The sequence below is a fragment of the Terrapene carolina genome, unplaced genomic scaffold, assembly GCF_002925995.2.
Source record: "Terrapene carolina triunguis isolate 2854851 unplaced genomic scaffold, T_m_triunguis-2.0 Scaffold21, whole genome shotgun sequence".
Classification (NCBI taxonomy): domain Eukaryota; kingdom Metazoa; phylum Chordata; order Testudines; family Emydidae; genus Terrapene; species Terrapene triunguis.
The window spans coordinates 35,840,828-35,861,452 of NW_020664372.1; the positions used below are offsets into that span (position 1 = coordinate 35,840,828).

The window sequence follows — 20,625 nt, forward strand, 5'->3', positions numbered from 1 at the left end:
GAGACAGAGAAGGGGGTAGGGTCTCGAGGGAAGAGGTGGAGCAGGGGTGGGGCCTGTGGGAAGAGGCAGAACAGGGGTGGGGCCTTGGGGGAAGAGGTGGAGCAGGCGTGGGGGTCTTGGGGGTCTGGTTACCAGCCATTAGCAAGGTGGCAATCCTAGTAACAAGGGATTCTTTAGAGGCTTTCTTTAAAGATTTAAAAAATAAATCCAGGATCCTGCATTACAAAATGTCCTTTTTTCAATTATTTAACAACTGTCATTTAATTGTAATTAATCATGATACTTCACAGTAAATATATCAGCATATTGAATAAAAAATAATGAAATCTCAGTAATAAAAGATCTCATTTTCACCTCTGCTGTGAAATCTTTGCTGCGACATGGGGTGGGCTGGCTATATTTTTTCGTCTGAGATTCTTGGATTTGCGGACGAAGAAAGTGAGAGTTATTGCGGTTCCAATGTACAAACCAAAGAATCACATGGCACTGCTGCCACGAAGGGGTTTCTAAACATCATAAATCATTCCAGTCAAAGCCTGCGATGCCATCGATGGCATTTGACTTGTTTTTCTCGGTAACCGAGTTTAAAACATACATTAGTCCTATTGTTTTAAATCACCTCCCACTCTTCCCCCAGATTTGGCCCCCTCCTTCTAGGGAAGCCCGGCATACTTCTATCCCTCTCTGCTTTTCTCTTCCCTCCTTCCTTCCTCTTTTCCCTGACCACTACTATGCAATAGTAGGTTTTCTTTCATCTATGGCACAGCCTTTCATCTTATGTGGAACTCAAAAGAATGTTGGAATCTGTCAGTGTCACACTGCATTAAAAATTTCATAATTTAGACATGCAAACAGCCTTATGTCTATCACAATTATCGGTAGGGCTGGTAGTATATTTATTATTAAGGTTGCCTGACAGTTCCCATTATGAGCTCTTGTGTTCAGCTGCTTATAACTTTGCAAAACTTAAACCGTTTCAGCTGAAATGTTGCATGCGGGAGGTGGGGGTGTCTATCTCAGTCTCCTTATTATTATGTATTAGTATTTTTAAAATTTCAGCCAGAACAGTCATTTCTGAGAAGGAGGCTAGGGAACCATCTGTCCTTTTGCAATGTTAAAAACTGTTTTGGCAATCTTTTCTTTGAGAAGCTCTAGCACAGGGGTAGGCAACCTTTCAGAAGTGGTGTGCCAAGTCTTCATTTATTCACTCTAATTTAGATTTTAACGTTTTTAGAAGGTCTCTTTCTATAAGTCTATAATATATGACTAAACTATTGTTGTATGTAAAGTAAATAAGGTTTTTAAAATGTTTAAGAAGCTTCATTTAAAATTAAATTAAAATGCAGAGTCCCCCGGACCGGTGGCCAGGACCCGAGCAGTGTGAGTGCCACTGAAAATCAGCTCGCATGCCGCCTTTGGCACGCGTGCCATAGGTTGCTTACCCCTGCTCTAGCACCTGCATGTTTTGGAGCAGGGACTTGAAATTTGGCAGAGTGTGATCTTTTTGTCAGGGATCTGACAAACGGCCTGGTGAGACTGGACTGAAGGCTAGAGTGGGCAGACAAATTGTGACTGGGAGTTGTGGATGGGGGGACTGGCACTCTTCCTCGGGGGGAGGGAGGGGAAGAGCCTTAAAACTGGCAGGGCCAGAACACCAGGACTGGGAGTTGGGGGAGACTGGGAACCTTGGTGGGAAGGAGGGAAAACAGAGATCAGATGTGGAGCTGGACTGAGATTGGAACTGGCTGGGCAAAGAGACTACTAGGACAAGGATCCAGGGAACAGGAGACTGGGAGAAGGAGTCAGGGGGAGTATTGGGAAAGGAGAGACTGTGACTGGATGAGAAGCCCAGGGATGAAGACCAGGAACCAGTGGGAGGAGAGGGGGAATGTAATGATAATATTATTACCATACAATATCATGTGCTAAGACTTGAGAACCACTGAGCAGAGCATTGGATCTCTCTCTCTGTCACATACACACACACTTAAATACTCTCATTTACACACCATAATCTTTTCAATGTTGCTGTATGTGCATTTGTATTTTGCTGAAAGAGAAGGCAAATGGAAGTCCTTCTTTCATTTAGAGTGATCACAGTGAAATGACACGAGGAGCCTATTTAGTCTTAATGCTGTTAGACAGACCCTTGAAATCTTACACCCACTGTTCATTGTGAGTAGCTTGAGTGATGCCAATGGGACTTGCTCAAGAGCTGCAGGATCAGGAACTCCCCCATGCACTCCCCCATCAGTACAGTGTGCTACTGTAGAGAAGACCCAACTTCAGGAAGAGCTGTAGTGTTCCTGTACCACAGGAAATTGACAGTAGCAGCACATAGATGACAATATGCAGCCTAAAATGGTGTTCAGCTTAGCAACGCTTGCTAGTCAACCTATGCAACACAGTGACTATAGTAGCAGCTGTGAAGTTTCTCATCTCAGCTGCTGGAAATGCTATATGCTTTCTGGCATACAGCAGCACAGGTAAAGTGGCATTAGGAAAAGACAGCGGGAAAATTGCTCCCCAGAATGTAGTAACAGATGATAAATCTCACAATCCTAGCAGATTGGTTTATACAGAGGTAAACCAGGACAAATGTGCCTTCCTCTCCAGCCTAACCTCCCCCAAACCAAAACCAGGCTCTGGAAATACATAAATATAGCAAGTCAAAATTAAATTTCTTTCCCACTCTATCTGCATATGCCAAGGGAATACAACTATCAAATTAGCACCGTCTGTGATAAGGTAAACCTCACTTTCCTTTCTGATCTGCTGCAATTTCCGTGCACAAAGGACTGCTATGTAATGGAGCAGAATTCCTCTTTACTGTGTGAAAAACAAGCTGTCAGCAATTAGAGGCACCTGTGATATGGTGCAAATGTCGAATGCTTGGTTTTGTTCTGTAGTCTGCATGCAGTGAGTACAGGAATTGTAAGCCAGTTTTAATGGAAGAAGTACCCTGGTACTGCTGGCTTCATGCGCCCCATTTGGAATGTTGTAAATATTAAGGAATGTGCTACTCCTTCCAATCGTTCAGTGTACTGTCCCTATGTGCACAGATGGGCACTGGGAAATTAAAAGCCAAGTATAGCTAAGTGCACAGAAATGTTTTGTAGCTTTTTTTCCTCTTTTTAAATTTCATCCAGCATCGAAATCTGTTTATCCAGTCTGTATTTTCCATCCATGCAAATAAAGAATTGGTCCTACTGTGGAGATGAAATACATCGCCATGCAAACAAGCAAAATATGGAATTCAGAGATGCTGAGCACAAGTTCCCCCATTGCCAGATGTGACATGAACAAGCGGTTTCAAAAATGTAATTTGTTTAAAAAAATAATTTGGTACTTCTGAGCAATTTGGTGATTTAATGAACACAGATGGATGTGGGATGAATTTATAAAAGACAAGTGTTTAAAGTATTTGCTCAGATTATTCCAGGACTAAGCATTATACTTCCTAGAGTGTGAAGGTAATTAATATTCCCCATTATAGGCATAAGCAACCATATGATCAGTTAAGGAATGCAGATACACCAATGACATGGAAGTTAATTCATAAATCAATTAGAGAATCTTGACTGCTGTGTATAATTAAGGTTATTTCAATTATAGCTTATTTTCAGACTTTAGACTCAGGAAATCAAAATGCTTAAAATCAGAATACTTTCTTTACCTCTGCATATTGCAATTAGTAATATTTGTAACATTTTAAGCATCCTGTCTCTATAGATCCATTTGTTCTTAGTTGTAATAACACTGATCATACAGAACTCGTCCTATGGCCCTCTCATTCTACCGCTACTCCACGTCACTGCACTCAATACAGGTATCATTGGTCACCTGTTTCACTGTCAGTGCCATCCCTAGGTGCAGTGTCAGACTGGGAAAATATGGGCTATGCACCAGAATCTTAAGCCCACCCTTAGGAATTCCCTGCATCGTTGAAGTGGTGCTTTCAAAGCAGTGCCACAACCAGGGCCGGCTCTAGCTTTTTTGCTGCCCCAGGCAAAAAAAAAAAAAAGCGGCCAGACTGCCAAAGCAAAAACAAAAACCGGCAGCCGCAGGGAGCGCATGGAGGGCGGTCAAGGCAGCTTGCAGGGGGGGTGAAGGGCGGCACCCGCCCGCTCCCTCCGCCCGTGGGCAGCCAGGCGCTGCAGCCCGCTTGCAGCTGGGCGAGAGGGGCTCCCCCCTCCAGCCTTGGGGTGCCTCTCCCGGCCGGGCAGGCTCCCAGGGGGCAGACACAGGCAGCGCTGGCTGGGGTCTGCGACCTCCGCGTGGGGCCGGCATTGCAGCGGGGCTTGGCACAGTGCAAACGGCGCTGGGATCAGTGGGGCCCGCCCCTCCGCTGCCCGCCGGGCCGCAGCAGCATCCTCCCTCCCTCCGGTGCCTGCCGGGCCGCCGCAGAACCGTCCCTGCCACTGCTGCCCGCCGGGCCGCCGCAGAACCCTCCCTCCTTCCGGTGCCCGCCGGGCCGCCGCAGAACCGTCCCTGCCACCACTGCCCGCCGCGCCACCGCAGAACCCTCCCTCCTTCCGGTGCCCGGGGGCTGCAGGAGGTGCTGGCTCAGCCGCTCCTTTAAAGGCGGCTCGGCGGGGCCGGGCTCAGAGCGGTGTGGGAGGCGGAGGCCGGTGCAGGCGGCGGGGAGTGGCGCGTCCCGGGGAGCCCGGCGGCACGATGAGCAGTGGGTATCACTACTTCCTGCCCCCCTGGTCGGGGTCCGTGCCCCTTCAGGGCTGGGCTGGCCGCCCCAAGATTGGCCGGAATGCCGCCCCTTACAATGTGCCGCCCCAGGCACGTGCTTTCTCGTCTGGTGCCTGGAGCCGGCCCTGGCCACAACAGCCAGCACAAGAGATGCTGGGGGACGCCTTTCTTGCTTCTCTCCTCATATTTGTTTCTGAGGCCTTGTCTATGTCAAGGCTGCACTGGTTTAATTCAAGGTGAGATTTTTTTCCTTTCCTTATTGAATTAAGCTCAATTGATACATGTCAAATTAAGAGTGTCTACACGGTTTGGTTTTGCACCCCTTCAACTCAACCGGTTTTTAAACCAGTTTAACCTTAAATCCATGTAACTTTGAAAACAGACAAGGCCTGACATCTTTACATTTCTCTCTATTTACTCTGTTCTTTCTTTTCTTCCCTGTCGTCTTTTTGTTTGTTTGGTTGGTTGGTTGGTTGGTTTGGTTTTTTTGGTGTTGCCACTTTGTCCCCTCTCTCTGGGTTTGCAAAATCAGCAGCTTTATGGATAACAAGATGCAGAGCGGACTGCCAAACTCTAGAATCCTAGTCTTATTCTCTATGCTAGTTATCAGCCACTTCTGGAATAAAAATACTTCAGGACACCATGTAATGACTTAAGTGACAGTAATGACTGAAGTGACCATAAATTTTAAAAAGACCCTTGTTTGCTACTGCATAATAGGCCAGATATAATGGGCAAACACACTTACAGGGCTATGCAGTATACCAAGTACTGCATGACAATCCATTATGATTATTAATATACAATGATCACCATTTAAAAGTGGCATTTGCCAACAGCTTCCACATACAGTGATGTGAGATACCACAGCTTTCTCCTATACTTAGAATAGGAAATAACTGTGTGATGAGCATATTGTATCTGTTGGCAAATGCTGACTTTTTAATGGTGAGCATCATAGCTGCCTTACACATGTTTTGGCTGGTTTTAATATGCAGAGGGGCCTGACTTTTCTAATTCTAATAAACAGCTGGACAATCTATAGCCTCAGATGGCTTCAAACAAAAGGGGGTGGGGGGCTGGCAGAACTGCAGTGATGCTCATGCAAGCCGAACTTCCACAAACATTCCTTTACGTGCAAGCAACAGGGCAGAATGAAATTATGAGCACCCTTAGCTCATAGGCCGTCAGCATACCTTTCCCGGTGGAATGGCTTGGGCTCTGGACGGATGGCTGCCATCGAAGAAGGTAGCTGCCTGGCAGGAGAAGGAATGGAAAAATTCAAATCCAAGGAGCCCGTTTTTCTGTGCAGTGGCTCCATCCCCATAGCTCCTTGCATTTCACTTTCAATTGGGCATGAACCTGCCCTGCCGTGGCTGGAGAGTGAGGAGAGTTCAGGTCCCACCGCTCCCTGCAGAGCTCCCTCCACGGCTCCCTGGGGGTCCGGTGTCGGAGACACAGATGGAGGGGAGCGTGATTTCTTTTTTGTTGACGCGCCGGCTAAAAGTTTCAACAATCCGCTCTTCTTCTCTTTCTGAAAGGGAATCAACATGAAGCACGTGAATGAGCAGCTCCCGGGCTGTTATTAAGCACCATTCTATTTGTTTCACATCGGAGAAAAATCTCACGATTCCATATAATAAACTCTGTCTAAAAATGTGTTTTTATGTAGGGGAACCCAGATAAAATTTGCTCCTTTGCTAACAAAGATCATACCAAAGTACCAAATTGCAGACTAAGTAGGGAATGGATCCACAGTTGCCATTGTGCTAATGGATAATTAAATATCTTAAGGAAATGCAGCAGTTTCAGTGTGACACTAGGACTTTAAAGGTACAAACATCTAATCCAGAAATATAAAATAAATAATCAACCTGCCAACAAAGCTGGTATTCAGTGAGAGGAAGAAAATCCTTTCGTATGTATTCATAGCACATAGCGAACCAGCAATGCATTCACTATGCTTCTACATCAGTGAGTTACTGACCAAGTTTTAATTTCTACCCATACTGTTTGCCAGTTATTCAATCATTCTAATTCTCTTCACGCAATGTTGTCTCTCCTTTTGCCAGATCATCTTCATCGCCCGCATGGCTTAAAAGCCACTGGATGTAGTAGAAGCAACTGCAAGCTCCAGCCCTGAGGGCTGATGGTCCCTTTTCCCTTCTACCTAAAGAATGCCACCGTGGGACCTGCTCAAAGGATGGAGAGTCCGTGCAAAAGCCTCTGTGCTGCAAAGTCTCCTAATCCCACTGCATTCAGGGGGACGCACAGGTGAAGCAGGCAGGAGGAACCTCTACTGGCCTGAAGAGACAACACAAGAGGGTAGTGTTGGGGCAGGCCATAGATTTGCTATTAAAGGAGATTAGGGTGACCAGACAGCAGTGGCAGCACAGTTCATATAGGACCCATGAGGCAAGCAGCAATGTAGAGCCATAGGGCTTCCATGTACATGGCTCATGCTTCTGGAGAGCCTTGAGATTTGGGACTGGAGCCCTGTCCTTTTTTTCTGGGGGGGGGGGGGGGGGGACAAACCCTGCCCCTAATGGAAGAATTCCTGGAAAATTGAGAGTCAGAACTCACCCTAGCTGGTGACTAACCCACACTAGGGAGCATGAGGCCCTGGGTAAGGATTTAAGGCCTTGGCTTATAACAGTGAATACTAGCCATTACAGGATTACTTTTTAGGTCTAATACATACACCACTTCCACACTGGAAGTTAACAACAGTGAGTTAAAAAACAGATCATTTCTGAAATTTCACTTTCACAGTAAACCATTATCCTGATATAGGCATAGGTGCTGGAACTAGGGGTGCTGGGGGTGCGTCTGCTTGAAGTGGTTTCTATCATATACAAAGTTTACAGTTTGGTTCAATGGCTCTCAGCACCCCCACTATACAAATTGTTCCAGCAGCCTTGGATATAGGTGGCTGAAAATACCATAATGGCATGTTTTTAATTTGAGGAAAACATAGATTTCTTGAGTCCTTGCCATAGAACCTTATCTTGCACTTCTGAAAATCATCTGGAAAAATTCTACCATGCACTTACCTTAAGCACATGCACATTCAGAACATTAGCTCCTTCAGCTAAAAAGTTTTGTGGGGGAAGAGAGTGCATGTCAAAATAAGCCATATACTGGAACACTGGGTACAGCCTTAACTATACTTGGCAACCAGTGCCTCCATAATGCAGTGCACTAATAAATAGTCATTTTCCATTTTTTAACTATACAGCCATGTATACTATACTGCAAGGAGTCTGTTCATTTATTTGTTATTGTATATGAAGTTCAAACTATTGCCTAAGATTATATTCAGAGATTCAGGGACATGAAATTTAGGTGTATTTGGTCATTTATTCTATAATAGGATCCCTGGAGGGAAAAAAGCATAGAGTAATTGCAGTACAGGTGGAACAGAAAGCTTCTATCTTCCAGCACGAACACTATTTGGAAACACGAGACAGCATTTTATTTATTCTCTGTAGACACAATGTCTTGTACAAGATTTAAAGTGATGCTCTTTTACATGCTGATTACTGAATTCATTTGTCAAAGAAGCTTTAAAAAATGAGAGGGGGAAATACAATGAAATAAATATAAACATTTAGTACACAGATTGAATTTACTATAATTCACCTATAATATCTAATGTCTCTGCTCCTGAAGTTCTCTGATGTGCTCTCTTCTGCCATGAACAATAAGAGAACAGAGACGCCAATGCATCACAACATGGGAGAGCAAAAGCAACAATGCAGTGTAGCGCTTACATGGTGCCTCTGGGATGCTGGCTACCGGTTTTGTGAGCAAGGGTCTGAACTCAACCTCAAGAGCCAAACACCCCCCGAACTTTGAAGAGGTTCAGATCACACATTGTGGCACGATGTATCTGTATTTTATGGTTCACTCTATAAATTAAGGGCCTAATGATGTCAAGGTGCTGCAGATCCCAGTAAAATCAATAGAGGTTGAGGGCGCTCAGCACCGCACAGGATTAGATCATAAATATTAAATTAATCCTCTTGGAAATGTCAGAAAATAAAAAAAAACAATTATCTGCTAAACACCTGCTCTATGATCCAAACAACCACCACGGGAACCTCTGGCAGTAATTCACTAAAAACACCAGAAAATAACTGTGTTTATTTAAATCTGTAATTATAAGAAATTGCCGTCCTCATAATATTAAGTTCAGAGATTCTTCATGAAGTCAGATACCTTCCACTTCCCTATAGATCACTGACACAATATACTTTAATGACGCTAGCATGCCGTCTCAATATGCATTTTAAGGTGTTTCACACAGTACAATATCTACTCAATGGCTCCAAAGGAACAGTTACAGTGCATCGGTGAGTGCTTTGGGAGCCTTTAACTGGAAGAGTTACACATGCAGAATAACTATATGAACAGCAATTAAATTCTACCCAAGTATCTCCCGGAGCCCCAGTGGTTGGGGCTTCAGCCTGTGGGAGGCACTGGGGCTCAGGGCTTCTGCACCGCACGGTGCGCTGAGGATCGGGGCTTCAGCCCTGTGGGAGGTACCGGGGCTCGGGGCTTCTGTCCCGCGAGATGCGCTGGGGCTCGGGACTTCAGCGGGTTTGAAAATATTTACCAGAGCTCTGCTCTGGAGGGCTCTGGATGAATTTAAGTCATGCCTATGTGGTAGCTGTTTTTCTAATTTAAATAACTTGGCAAATTACATTTTCAAAAAATTCTACATTATACACTAATATCAGAGGGGTAGCCGTGTTAGTCTGTATCCACAAAAACAATGAGGAGTCCGGTGGCACCTTAAAGCTTAGGCTCAAATAAATCTGTTAGTCTTTAAGGTGCCACTGACTCCTCGTTGTTTACATTATAGACTGTTGGTTTCCCAAAATGTATTTGACTATTAAAGCTATTTTTCAGTTAGAGAGCACAAAAGGGAAATATATTTATGCCCTCTGTAAATTAAAAAGTGATCGAGACTGAGATTTTGTTTACAAGACAAACTTCACCCCTGCAAAGCTTGGCATGAATTTCTACAGCCAAGCTATACAATCTTTTTTCTAACCTGATAAGCATTTTTATAAACTTAAACTAAACTCTGGGGTTGGGAAAATTAAGAGACAACATGGGCTAATGGACTGAGCATAGGACTGGTAGCCAGGAACTTGAAACTGCTCATCACATTTCCACCATTGACTCACTGTGTGGCCTTGCACAAGACACTTACAGATGAACTGTAGAGCAGCCCTGTCCATTGGTACTATGGTTACATTACAATATTGATATTATGGATTTGGATGATTCCAAATAAGACTTTTAAATTCAACATTTTCTCCAATTTAACTAGGTCCTGGGAGTGCTGCATATCTGCGCTCAGCCTCCTATCACATCACCTTCCAGGTCCTCCAGAGATGTTGCCAAAGCTCTCTGACAGAATGCAGGTGCTCAGATTCTGATATTCCTGACATTTCTAATTTAAAAAGCAGACAGAATTGTTTTGCACCTACTGTGCTTGGCAGTTCACCGTAAAACTCTCTGTGCCTGCTACCCATCTGTAAAAGGGGAACAAGTAAAATCTACCTACCTCACAAGGGGACTGTGAGAGTTAATTAATGTTTTCCAAGCAGTACATTTCTTTAAGAGTGGCCGGCTTCTTCCCTGGGTTTTTAGCAGCACAGAAATGCTGTGCTCTTTAGCAGTTCTGCCTTCCAAAATGGAATCCCAGTAATGATTCATTTTAAGTGTCCAATTATTATGAATTCATTTAAAATTTGGTATAATAGCAGCCATCATTCATCAGGAATTAATTTAATATTTATAGCTGTCCTGGGCAGTTCTTTCTACAGCAGTTTCACTGTGATTCAGCTAAGCATTAATTAATGAACATAAAATGTTATAAAAAAGTGTATGTAAATTAGTTACAGGACCCAGTAAGTTCTGGGGGTAGAAGAGAAGTTTTTGGAGCACATAGACTCATAGACTTTAAGGTCAGAAGGGACCATTATGATCCTCCCGCATGATGCAGGCCACAAAAGCTGACCCACCCACTCCTGGAATAATTCTCTCCCTTGACTCAGCTGTTGAAGTCCCCAAATCATGATTTAAAGACTTCAAGTCGCAGAGAATCCTCCAGCAAGCGACCCCTGCCCCATGCTGCGGAGGAAGGCGAAAAACCTCCAGGGCCTCTGCCAATCTACCTTGGAGGAAAATTCCTTCCCGACCCCAAATATGGCAATCAGCAGAACCCCGAGCATGCGGGCAAGATTCTCCAGTCAGACATAACTGAGGCCTTTCTGGAATAAAAGGTTTTGAATGTATTTTCCTCTTGCCTTCGTAGAACAATGTTCGGTTTCCTTCCTCCAGCAATGGAAGGGACTGCAGATTCCTGGGTAACATTGTTTTGTCAGAGGTCTGTAATCCATTATAACAAGCTTTGAAAGTATTTAGCTTTCTTGGTCTCGTGATCAAATTGCCATTTGACAATGAATTATGGTTGACACTGTCAGCTTCCTGGATCTGCCACGTTGATGGACCCATTGTACAGTCAATGCCTGACTGTCGGTTGCTGTCAACATCTTTAAATAGCACCTGTGTGTTTTGGTTTTTGATTATATGTTCAGGCTGCATGTGCACAGTGTTCATTTGAGAAGGGTTAATTCTTTATCAAATGAGTAAAATTAGCCTCGCAAATACATTTTAGTGCAGTTATAGTTAATAAAAAAGTGACTGTAAAAGTGGAGCAGATCTGCATCCACGGGGTGTATTCAGCGTCATAATTCCTGACTTCAGTGACAAAATCAATAACCCAATTGTGCTCCTACCCCTGTGCACGGAGGGGTGCCTGTGGAAATCAGTCCCTGGCAGCACATTAGCAGGAGGTGTGACAGCACTATGCCCCTGGACCCCCACATGCGGGGAGGCCAATGTGGGGACATGCATTGCTTCCCCCGTGTACGTAAATAAATCACTATGGGGAATGTGCTGAAACGTTAGTACAGCCTGAGTTTAAAATATATCATTATCTTAAAATAACATCTCAAAATATTTAAACGCTGGAATTTTCAGCTTCACAGTAAGTTGTAGGTGCCTCTTGACACCCCAATAACACTCTCATCTTGGGCTTATAAACAGCTCTTCTTTCAGCCTGAGAGGGTTTTTCTGAGCCTAGGATATAGCTATTTAGATAACTGAAGGGTTTTTCCAGTTTACAAGGTAATAATTAGATCATAGTCTAAATAAACACTGAGACCAAGAGAGAAAATTTGTATTTGCCATACTAACTCAACCCTTTTTTTCTGCATCCACCCTAAGAAACAGAAACTTTCGTTTTACCTTTCTCACTCTAAAGCTCCCAATACTGAATTTCCTACCAACTCAGCCTCATTAAATAAATGAGGAAACTTTATTGCAGTTGATAGAAAAATGGGATCCAGCCAATTAAATTAGGTATTTTTCATGTAACACCAGCTACATCAATAGATAAGAAAGCCAGAGGGAAAAAGTCTTAATTAAAAAAAAATGGTTTCAATGCTATCCATCTGGGAGGTCAGTAACAACCAGGGAGCACTTCCTCAGGTCAGTAGCTATAAACCACCACTTCCACTGCTTATTTAACCTTGGCCAGTCCTTGCTGCAGTCAATTTATATTACAGTTTTGGATGCTATACATTCCTTCTACTATTCCAAATCAGCTTTTGATGATGGAAAGGTAGGATCCAATATGTGATTCTTGGATTATGTCCTCTAGGGAAATTGTTAATTCAGATATAAGAGGTGTGAAGGAATTTTCAAACTTGGATCATGGAAGATTTTAATTACTGGAACTGAGATTGTGATAATAACCTAAACTAAATAGAATAGTATGGTAGAGAAGGGTCCAAATGAGAATGCTGGATCTGAAATTCCTCAGAATTTAGATATGAACTTTCAATCTTGAATTTGCTGAATAAGATCCAGTGGTCATCACTAAAAAGGTCAGTATTTATCAACTGATAATAACACACAGCGGTAAGTAGTTATTTCTGGTTCTAGGTAGAGGCTAATTCTGTGTTATCTCATATACTATATTGTGTGGAAATTCATGACAAATATTCACCTTTTAATGGAGACCATGCACATGGTCAGTGGTCTGTAATTATAATGTGATGATATGAGTCAACTGCTGAGGAGCATGTAGGACTTAATCATAATATCATTAGTTTTCAAATATCATGAGGGTTGCAAAACAACCAAGTTATGTTTTATGAACATTTTAAATAATTCTTTAATTTAATATGTGGTGAAAAGTAAAACAACGTTTTTAAAGCACTTGGAAAAAATACAGATAAATCCCGTCAATTAGATCTGGTCAGAACATTTGAAATGAAAGTAAAGTTTAGAAAAGGAAAGGAGCTGTTCAGGTGCCAATTCCACAAAGGACTTAAGCATTGACTTCAGTGGGACTTAAGCATGTCCTTAAAGTTAAGCACATGCTTAAGCACTTTGCTGAACTGGGCCTGAGGCAGGATTCTATAAAGTGATAAAGAGAGGCTCTTAAAATATATTTAAATATTCAAATCAGGTAAAAATTAGATCTTTAAAAATAGATGGAACCAAGTTAACAAGCTAATTAGCAAGGGAAAAGTATTAACTATTAACAGGGTTCTTCAAATATGCTGCATTTGCAAGAAATGGAAGGTAAGAGAGAAAATTGGTTCACTAAAATATAATGAATTGGAGAGAGGGGTTAAATTATAATAGATTTGTTACACTGGTATTTCTCTCTCTCTTTTTTTTTCTTTTTAAACAGAGGAGGAAGTTGATGGAGCGATGCCTGTCCTATCTCATCCTATTTCCTGGTCTGGTACAGAGGGTTACAGCTGATAGTGTACAGTGGATATGATTATCAAAAGAATGGGAACTTACAAATAGATAATGTACCATATGCCCAGACAACAACTTTCAGTGCCAAAGTACTTAGTGGGAAAGGCTAAAACAGTCAACCTTATTTGTTACTGGAAAAATGAAAACGTCTCAATAACCTGATAAAATTATCCAAAACTGCTAAAGTGGAATGACCCAAAAGAGACAGTGTATAAGATCCCATTACCACTGATGTCAATGACAAAACTTCCATTGATTTCAATGGGGCCAGGGTTTCACTCAGCGTCTCTAGTGGCTAATATTGGCAATGAAGAGTTTAGACTAGTGGGTTCTGATTCTAGCTCTGCCACTGACTTGTGGCATGGCCTGCACATGCCATTGCTGAGGATACAGGTGAAAACAATCAATCCAGGAAAATAGTGGCTGGCTTGATGGGGACATTTAAAAACAATGGAAGTTCTTTGTTTTTAATCGTAATTCTGACATTTGGGTAGAGGTGGAGGAAAATCATAACAGACTCACTAGTTGTTATATTATGGATTTGTAGGTTATATTAACTGAAGAAGAACTAGGACTCTCCTCTAATAATTCTTTCTAGCCCAACACCTAAGAAGCTAGTGCAGCATGTGACCCTGGCTCCTGTGATTATTTGCATATTAAATAAATAAGTCACCCTGCAACCTGGCAAAGGAAATAGCATTTATCCATTTCATAAGTAGCCTTCCATTGGCTACAAATGGATTATTAAAATCAGAGTCAGAAGGGATAACACTATAAAACAATTTAGCATCATAAAACTGCCAGTCCCTAGCGTCTATGGCCCTTTAGAATAATTTCACCCTAAATTTGATTTTCAAACAGACATAGGGCATGTTTTCTCTTCCACATACACCTCCCTAAAACAAATTAGATTAATTGAGAAGTCATTGTGAAACCTAGCATATTTCTCAGCATTTTCTGGTATAGAACAAATATGAAATCAATTATTTAGTCAGGTATGCCAGACCAATTGTATTTTATGGACTATTTAAATTAATCTGATGTACAATATAAGAATTTGTTTGGAAACATTTGATAAAATAGAAAATAATATATCTGAACTACAGCGGAATCTACCATGTCTTTCTTTATTCAACTTTTTATTGATAACTTGTGATTCTGAAATGAGAAAAAGATTTATAAATAAATCAGATCTTAAACAAATAAATTAGAATTAGTTCTTTAAACACCAAATTATTTAGATTATTGACTAGTTAACTCTCTGGTTCTAGTCTTTCTTATAAGAAAAAAGAAAGCTTTGGGATTAACACCCACATTTGTAGAAAGCCATAGCAAACTAACTTGTTGAATATTTGAATAAAAAAGAATCAAAAACAAAATGTGGTTTGACACACTTTAACCTTATGCATACAAAGTTAACACTATTTGCTGGCTTTCAAGAGGGATGGGTTTCATTTGGGAAGCAAACAAAATGATTTAGTCTTGCTTTGTAACTTTGTTAAAGGACAGACAGGTGAGACTTGTAGTTTTACAGAAAGAAGAAACATGGGTACAAATTTTGATTTTTGTAGGTCATTTTGTCCCATATTTCTAATGTATATATTTCCACTTGGCTAACACTTATGACAGCCATACTAGCTCAGGCTGGAACTTCATCAGCTCTAACAAATTAAGCAATATTGGGCTGGTCCATTGTACTCATATGGGTGTTGGAAGAGGTGTATTCTTCTCTCAGAATTAATGGCCAGGCCCAGAAAGAGGCCATGTGTAAGCAATGCAAAATTACCAAACTTTGCATGTACTAGACATTGCTCATAAATACACAACAATGAAATAATCCCACAAACAATTCATAAAAGATGCATTGAATTACAGAATGAGAAGTAAAATGAGATTTTATTTTTACAGATTTGATTACACTCCCTTGAGTGTGGCCTAGAAGCCAGGAAAACAAACATTGCTACCACTCTTGCAACATATTTCTGGGAATTAGCAAGAAGACAGTCACACTGCTGTTGTGATATCATAGCATTAAAGTCAAGGGGCAGAAGGAGAGTTGCCCCATGGCTTTTAAAAAAGTTTTAATACTTGACCTGACCAGAGTCCTGTGAGCATAAAAGGTCTGTCATTTCAGTGCCGTTAGATCTCCTCTTAAGTTGTGCAGGCTTCCACAGTTTGAAACCTCCGGTTCCCAAAAGCTGTTATTAGGGTGTTACATGTCAAAATATCCAAATATTTTTTTCACAGCAATAACTTATTTTCAAATAAGACAAGCAGGGTGATATTTTATTAGCAGTGAGAAGAGAAATATGCACTTGTTCAGCCATCCAGCTTCTGTTCTAGGAGTAAAGGGAAGCTCAGCTTCACGAAGTCTTTGAGATTTTAGGGAATCAAAAGTGCTCTGAATCAATGAGTATTTCAGGCCTCAGTGCTTCTGAAGGCACAGCCCAGGGACAGAGGTGTTGTCCATAGCATTGAGGTTTAGTCAATAATTAGTGTACATAAGATCGGTGCTCAGAGCAACTGAAGATTCTGCTATCTCTGTATTGCTGCAGGCCTCTTGGATCCTAATATGGTCCTTTGTAAATTACTCCTAGGGCACTGAGATGGTTTAAATTCTTTAATAGTTGGAGGGACCAGTTTACCCTCTGACTCTAAAAAGAATGAAAGATTCCCAGCATCGTTTTAAAAGACTGATTGTTGGTTTCCACAATAAGTGGCCACTAGTTTCTTGTCTGAGAGAGGGAGATGCAGATATGTGAATGGGTTAACTTCTTTGATACAGTGACCAACAAATCATTTCCTTCCAGATGTCATGACTCTCCTTGTACTGTAATTAATAAGAAGGTGCTCAGATTTGCAAAAGTCAACAAGGCTTAATAGAAGCTGCTTAAGCCTTTGAAAGATTTGTAATAGGTGTATCCATTCTGGCAGAAAGGATAGTTGATAAAATGGATTTCATTTCATCTCTGTTATCACTCCTTTTACATAAGAATTTAAAAGAAACAAAGTCAGTAACACCTCTTTCTGGTTCAGGCCCCTGCAGGGGAATAATTACCTTAAATTCAGAGTTGAGCATGAGGGACCAAAAATGAAATTTCTCAAACTACTACTAGGCCAAAATGCACCAGCTATGGTTAGGTGAGTGGTGAGCCAATACCATTGCTTTTCTGATCCTTTTCTATTAGACTGTTCATTTTATTGTGCTATCCTCTCATTACACCTTCACCCCGTTTGTATGTTCTATCCACTTGTTGCATCCTGCCATATAGGGCTTGTCTTCACTTACCGGGGGATTGCTGCGTGGTGATTGATCCACTGGGGGTCGATTTAGCGGGTCTAGTGAAGACCCGCTAAATCGACTGCTGATCGCTCTCCTGTTGACTCCGGTACTCCACCAGAACGAGAAGTATAAGATAAGTCAATGGGAGAAACTCTCCCATCGACCCGGTGCAGTGTAGACACCACAGTAAGTCAACCTAAGGTATTCACATTATTCACGTAGCTGGAGTTGCGTACCTTAGGTCGATTTAGCTCCGTAGTGTAGACCTGCCCATAGACTCAGAGCTCTCTGGGGCAGGCTTGTCTTTGTTACATGTCTGTATAGAGCCTCACACAATGGGGGTACTGACACTTGACTGGGGTTCCCTGGTGCAACCATTATATAAATAATTAATAATATGCCTACACATTGCACTCACAGCACTTCTAACAACACTTCTCTTTATCCAGCAACCTAATCTGCTAATACTAAAGAGTGCACTATGAACTCAATTCAAACTCTAATAACTTCAATTAATAACAGAAACTAGTAATTTTTAAAAAACATTCTACAATAAAATAGTAAACCTCAAATGCTATTGTTGAATAGTGAAGATTTTGCTTAAATAGTTCACATCTTAAACAAGATACAAGTCCCATAAAAAAATACAAAGCACTGCCATCCTGGAACAGAAATGACAGATTTAGGCTATTTTGCCTCCAATGCATCACAGGCAGGTATAAACTCTTTTACTACAATCATACAACAGGAGCAGAAGGAGATTTCTTCTGGACCCCAGCTGCTGATTACCTGAAGCAATTTGCCTTGAAGAAGCAGGAGCTTATCATTTTTATATTAGCTACTATATAGTGTAAATGCAAATACTGTTCTTATTCACAACAAAATGTTCGATCCTGTTTTCCATTATGGTTATTTTTGGTTTTGTCTCTCTAACTAAGATACAATAGCAACATGCCAGCTTCATGAAATAAAGTATCTAAACAACAATGACATTCTAGCAATGCAAATGCATAAAACTATCCAAAATCATTATTACTTATTACACTTATGTATAAGGTGCTACTCATCATGGCACCTGGACACAATTTGCGTAGGTTAGAACAGGGGTCTCAAACACGCGGCCCGCGGGGCTATTTTCTGTGGCCCGCGAGCCCCTCGCAGCCCCCCCACAATGCTCCCTGCCTGCCTGCCCTGCCCCCACAATGCTCCGGGAAGAGGCTGGAACGTGGGGAAGGGGGGGCAGAGGGGCTGTGTGTTGCTTCAGGCACCGCCCCCAGCAACTCCAATTGGCTGGGAACGGGGAACCGCGGCCAATGGGAGCTGCTGGGGGCGGTGCCTGAAGCAACACACAGCCCCTCTGCCTCCCCTTCCCCACGTTCCAGCCTCTTCCCGGAGCGGCATGGGGGCAGACAGGCAGGCAGGGAGGGAGCCTGCCCTGCCCCCGGTATGCGCTGGGCCAGATCCTGCCCCCCGACCCCCTCCTGCAGTCAAACCCCCTGCCCTGAGCCCCCTGCCTCACCCCGCACCCTTCCTGCACCCCAACCCACTGCCCTGAGCCCCATGCTGCACCCCGACCCCTGCTGTACCCTGCACTCCTCCTGCACCCTGAGCCCCCTGCTGTACCCCTCACTCCTCCTGCACCCCACACCCCAACTTCCTGCCCTGAGCACCCGCCACACCTCACCTGCACCCCCTGGGGGCAGGAAGGGGGCAGAGTTGGGGTGGGGATTTCGGGGAAGGGATTGGAATGGGGGCAGGGAAGGGGTGGGAAGAGGCAGGGCAGGGGCGAGGCCTCATGGAAGGGGTGGAGTGGGGGCTGGGCCGAGGGCAGCGGGGGGGGAGGTGTCAGTAATGCGGCCCTCGGGCCAATGTACTAGTCCTCATGTGGCCCTCGTGGTCATTTGAGTTTGAGACCCCAGGCTTAGAACAATGCTGAGCAAATCTCCCCAAAACAGGGAGGATCCGCTTTGTTGAATTTCCATGAATTTCTTCTGAGAGTAATTGTCATGGAGAGGCTTAAGAGAAGATGCAGGGACTGCAGGAACTGAGGCCTGTACTATTTAAGGCTTTAAAGATAATGAGCAGCAACATTAATTTCACCTGAAGTGAACTGGCAGCAAGTACAGAGCACATGTGTAATATTCTTTTACATCAGCTGTATTTTCAGCTACAATTGCAGAAACTTCTGAATATCCATCAAGGTAGCCCTAGGATGGCCAAAACCTGCATCTGAGAGAAAGGAGTGAAACCTCTTGGCTGAAGATGAAAGAAGACATTACTGGTCACTGCTGCTGCTGCTTGGAAGTCCAAGAGCAAAGTCTAATAGGTTCTCAACATTGTGAAAGACATTAATAATAATCAAACAAATACCCTCAGTGGCCCAAGTCTTGCAAAGTATGCACATGCTTAACTTTCAATTGATTCAGAGGGACTATTTAGGCTTTGTCTATACACAGAAACTGTACCATTTTAACTTTAAATTGGTTTTTAAACTGATTTAGTTAAACTGGGGAAAGACTCTTTGTGAACACACTTATGGTGCTTTAAGAGTGACTTATTTTAGTTTAGCTGAAATTTGTTCCTAATCAACTTAATCCAAAATAAGTCTGGGTTAAACTGGAACAAGAGTGTCTACACAACCTGCTGCAAGCTGAATTCACACCTTAAATGTGGGCTGGGGAGGGATGGGACCTCCCCTTCCCCTGCATGGGCCGCTCCCAGGGCTGGGTCACACCTACCTTTGGGAACCTCCCCCAGCTGCAGAAAACTCCATGGCTGCTGGCTGGGAGCCCAGCTCTGAAGGCAGAGCTGTCACAAGCAGCAGCGCAGAAGTGAGGGTGGGGCATGGTATAGTATTACCACCCTTACTTCGGTGCTGCTGCTGCTGGTGGTGCTACCTTCAGAGTTGGGTGCCCGGCCAGCAGCCGCTGCTCTCCAGCCACCCAGCTCTGAAGACAGCGCCACTGCCAGCAGCAGTGCAGAAATAAGGGTGGCAATATTACATCCCCACTACAGGCGCCTTGAGATCACCCCCCACAAACTTCTTTTGGTTGGAACCCCCATGGTTAACCCACCATGAAATTTCATATTTAAACATCTGAAACCATGAAATTAAAGATTTTTAAAATTCTATGATCATGAAATTTTCCAAAATAGACTGTGAATGTGGTAGGGCCTTAAACATTGTATATAAACTGCATGGGGTGTTTTACCTGAGGACTTGAGAGGAGGCAGGAGTGAGCGGGCCCTGCCACACTTCTTACATGCTTAAACACGTGCATACATCTTTTCAGGATTGTGGTTTATGGGCTTGTCTACACAGGGACACTCAGGAAAATTAATCCAAATTAACTTTTTAAGTGGATTAGTTAATCCATATTAAACACCTATGTGAACATCCTCATTCAGAACTAAAGTGGCTTTAATTTGGTTTAGTTTAATTCACTTTGGAAGTGAACTAAGGGTAGGTCTACACTACCCGCCTGAATCGGCGGGTAGAAATCGACCTCTCGGGGATTGATTTATCGCGTCCCATCGGGACGCGACAATTGATCCCCGAATCGACGCTCTTACTCCACCAGCGAAGGTGGGAGTAAGCGCCGTCGACGGGAAGCCGCAGAGATCGATTTTGCCACCGTCCCTACAGCGGGGTAAGTCGGCTGCGATACGTCGAATTCAGCTATGCTATTCGCGTAGCTGAATTTGCATATCTTAAATCAACTCCCCCCCCCCCCCTAGTGAAGACGTAGCCTAAGACAAACCAAATTAAGGCCACTTTAATT

At 43.0% G+C, this 20,625-nt stretch overlaps 1 protein-coding gene across 1 annotated transcript in view; it reads right to left on the reverse strand.

Moving 5' to 3' along the window:
• Positions 1 to 20,625, reverse strand: part of SH3RF3 (SH3 domain containing ring finger 3) — a 380,992-nt gene that overhangs the window by 7,230 nt on the left and 353,137 nt on the right. The window contains exon 9 of the mRNA XM_024224390.3: positions 5,901 to 6,238. Within this exon, the coding sequence (XP_024080158.2) occupies positions 5,901 to 6,238 (338 nt within the window). The remainder of the gene's footprint in view (positions 1 to 5,900; positions 6,239 to 20,625) is intronic.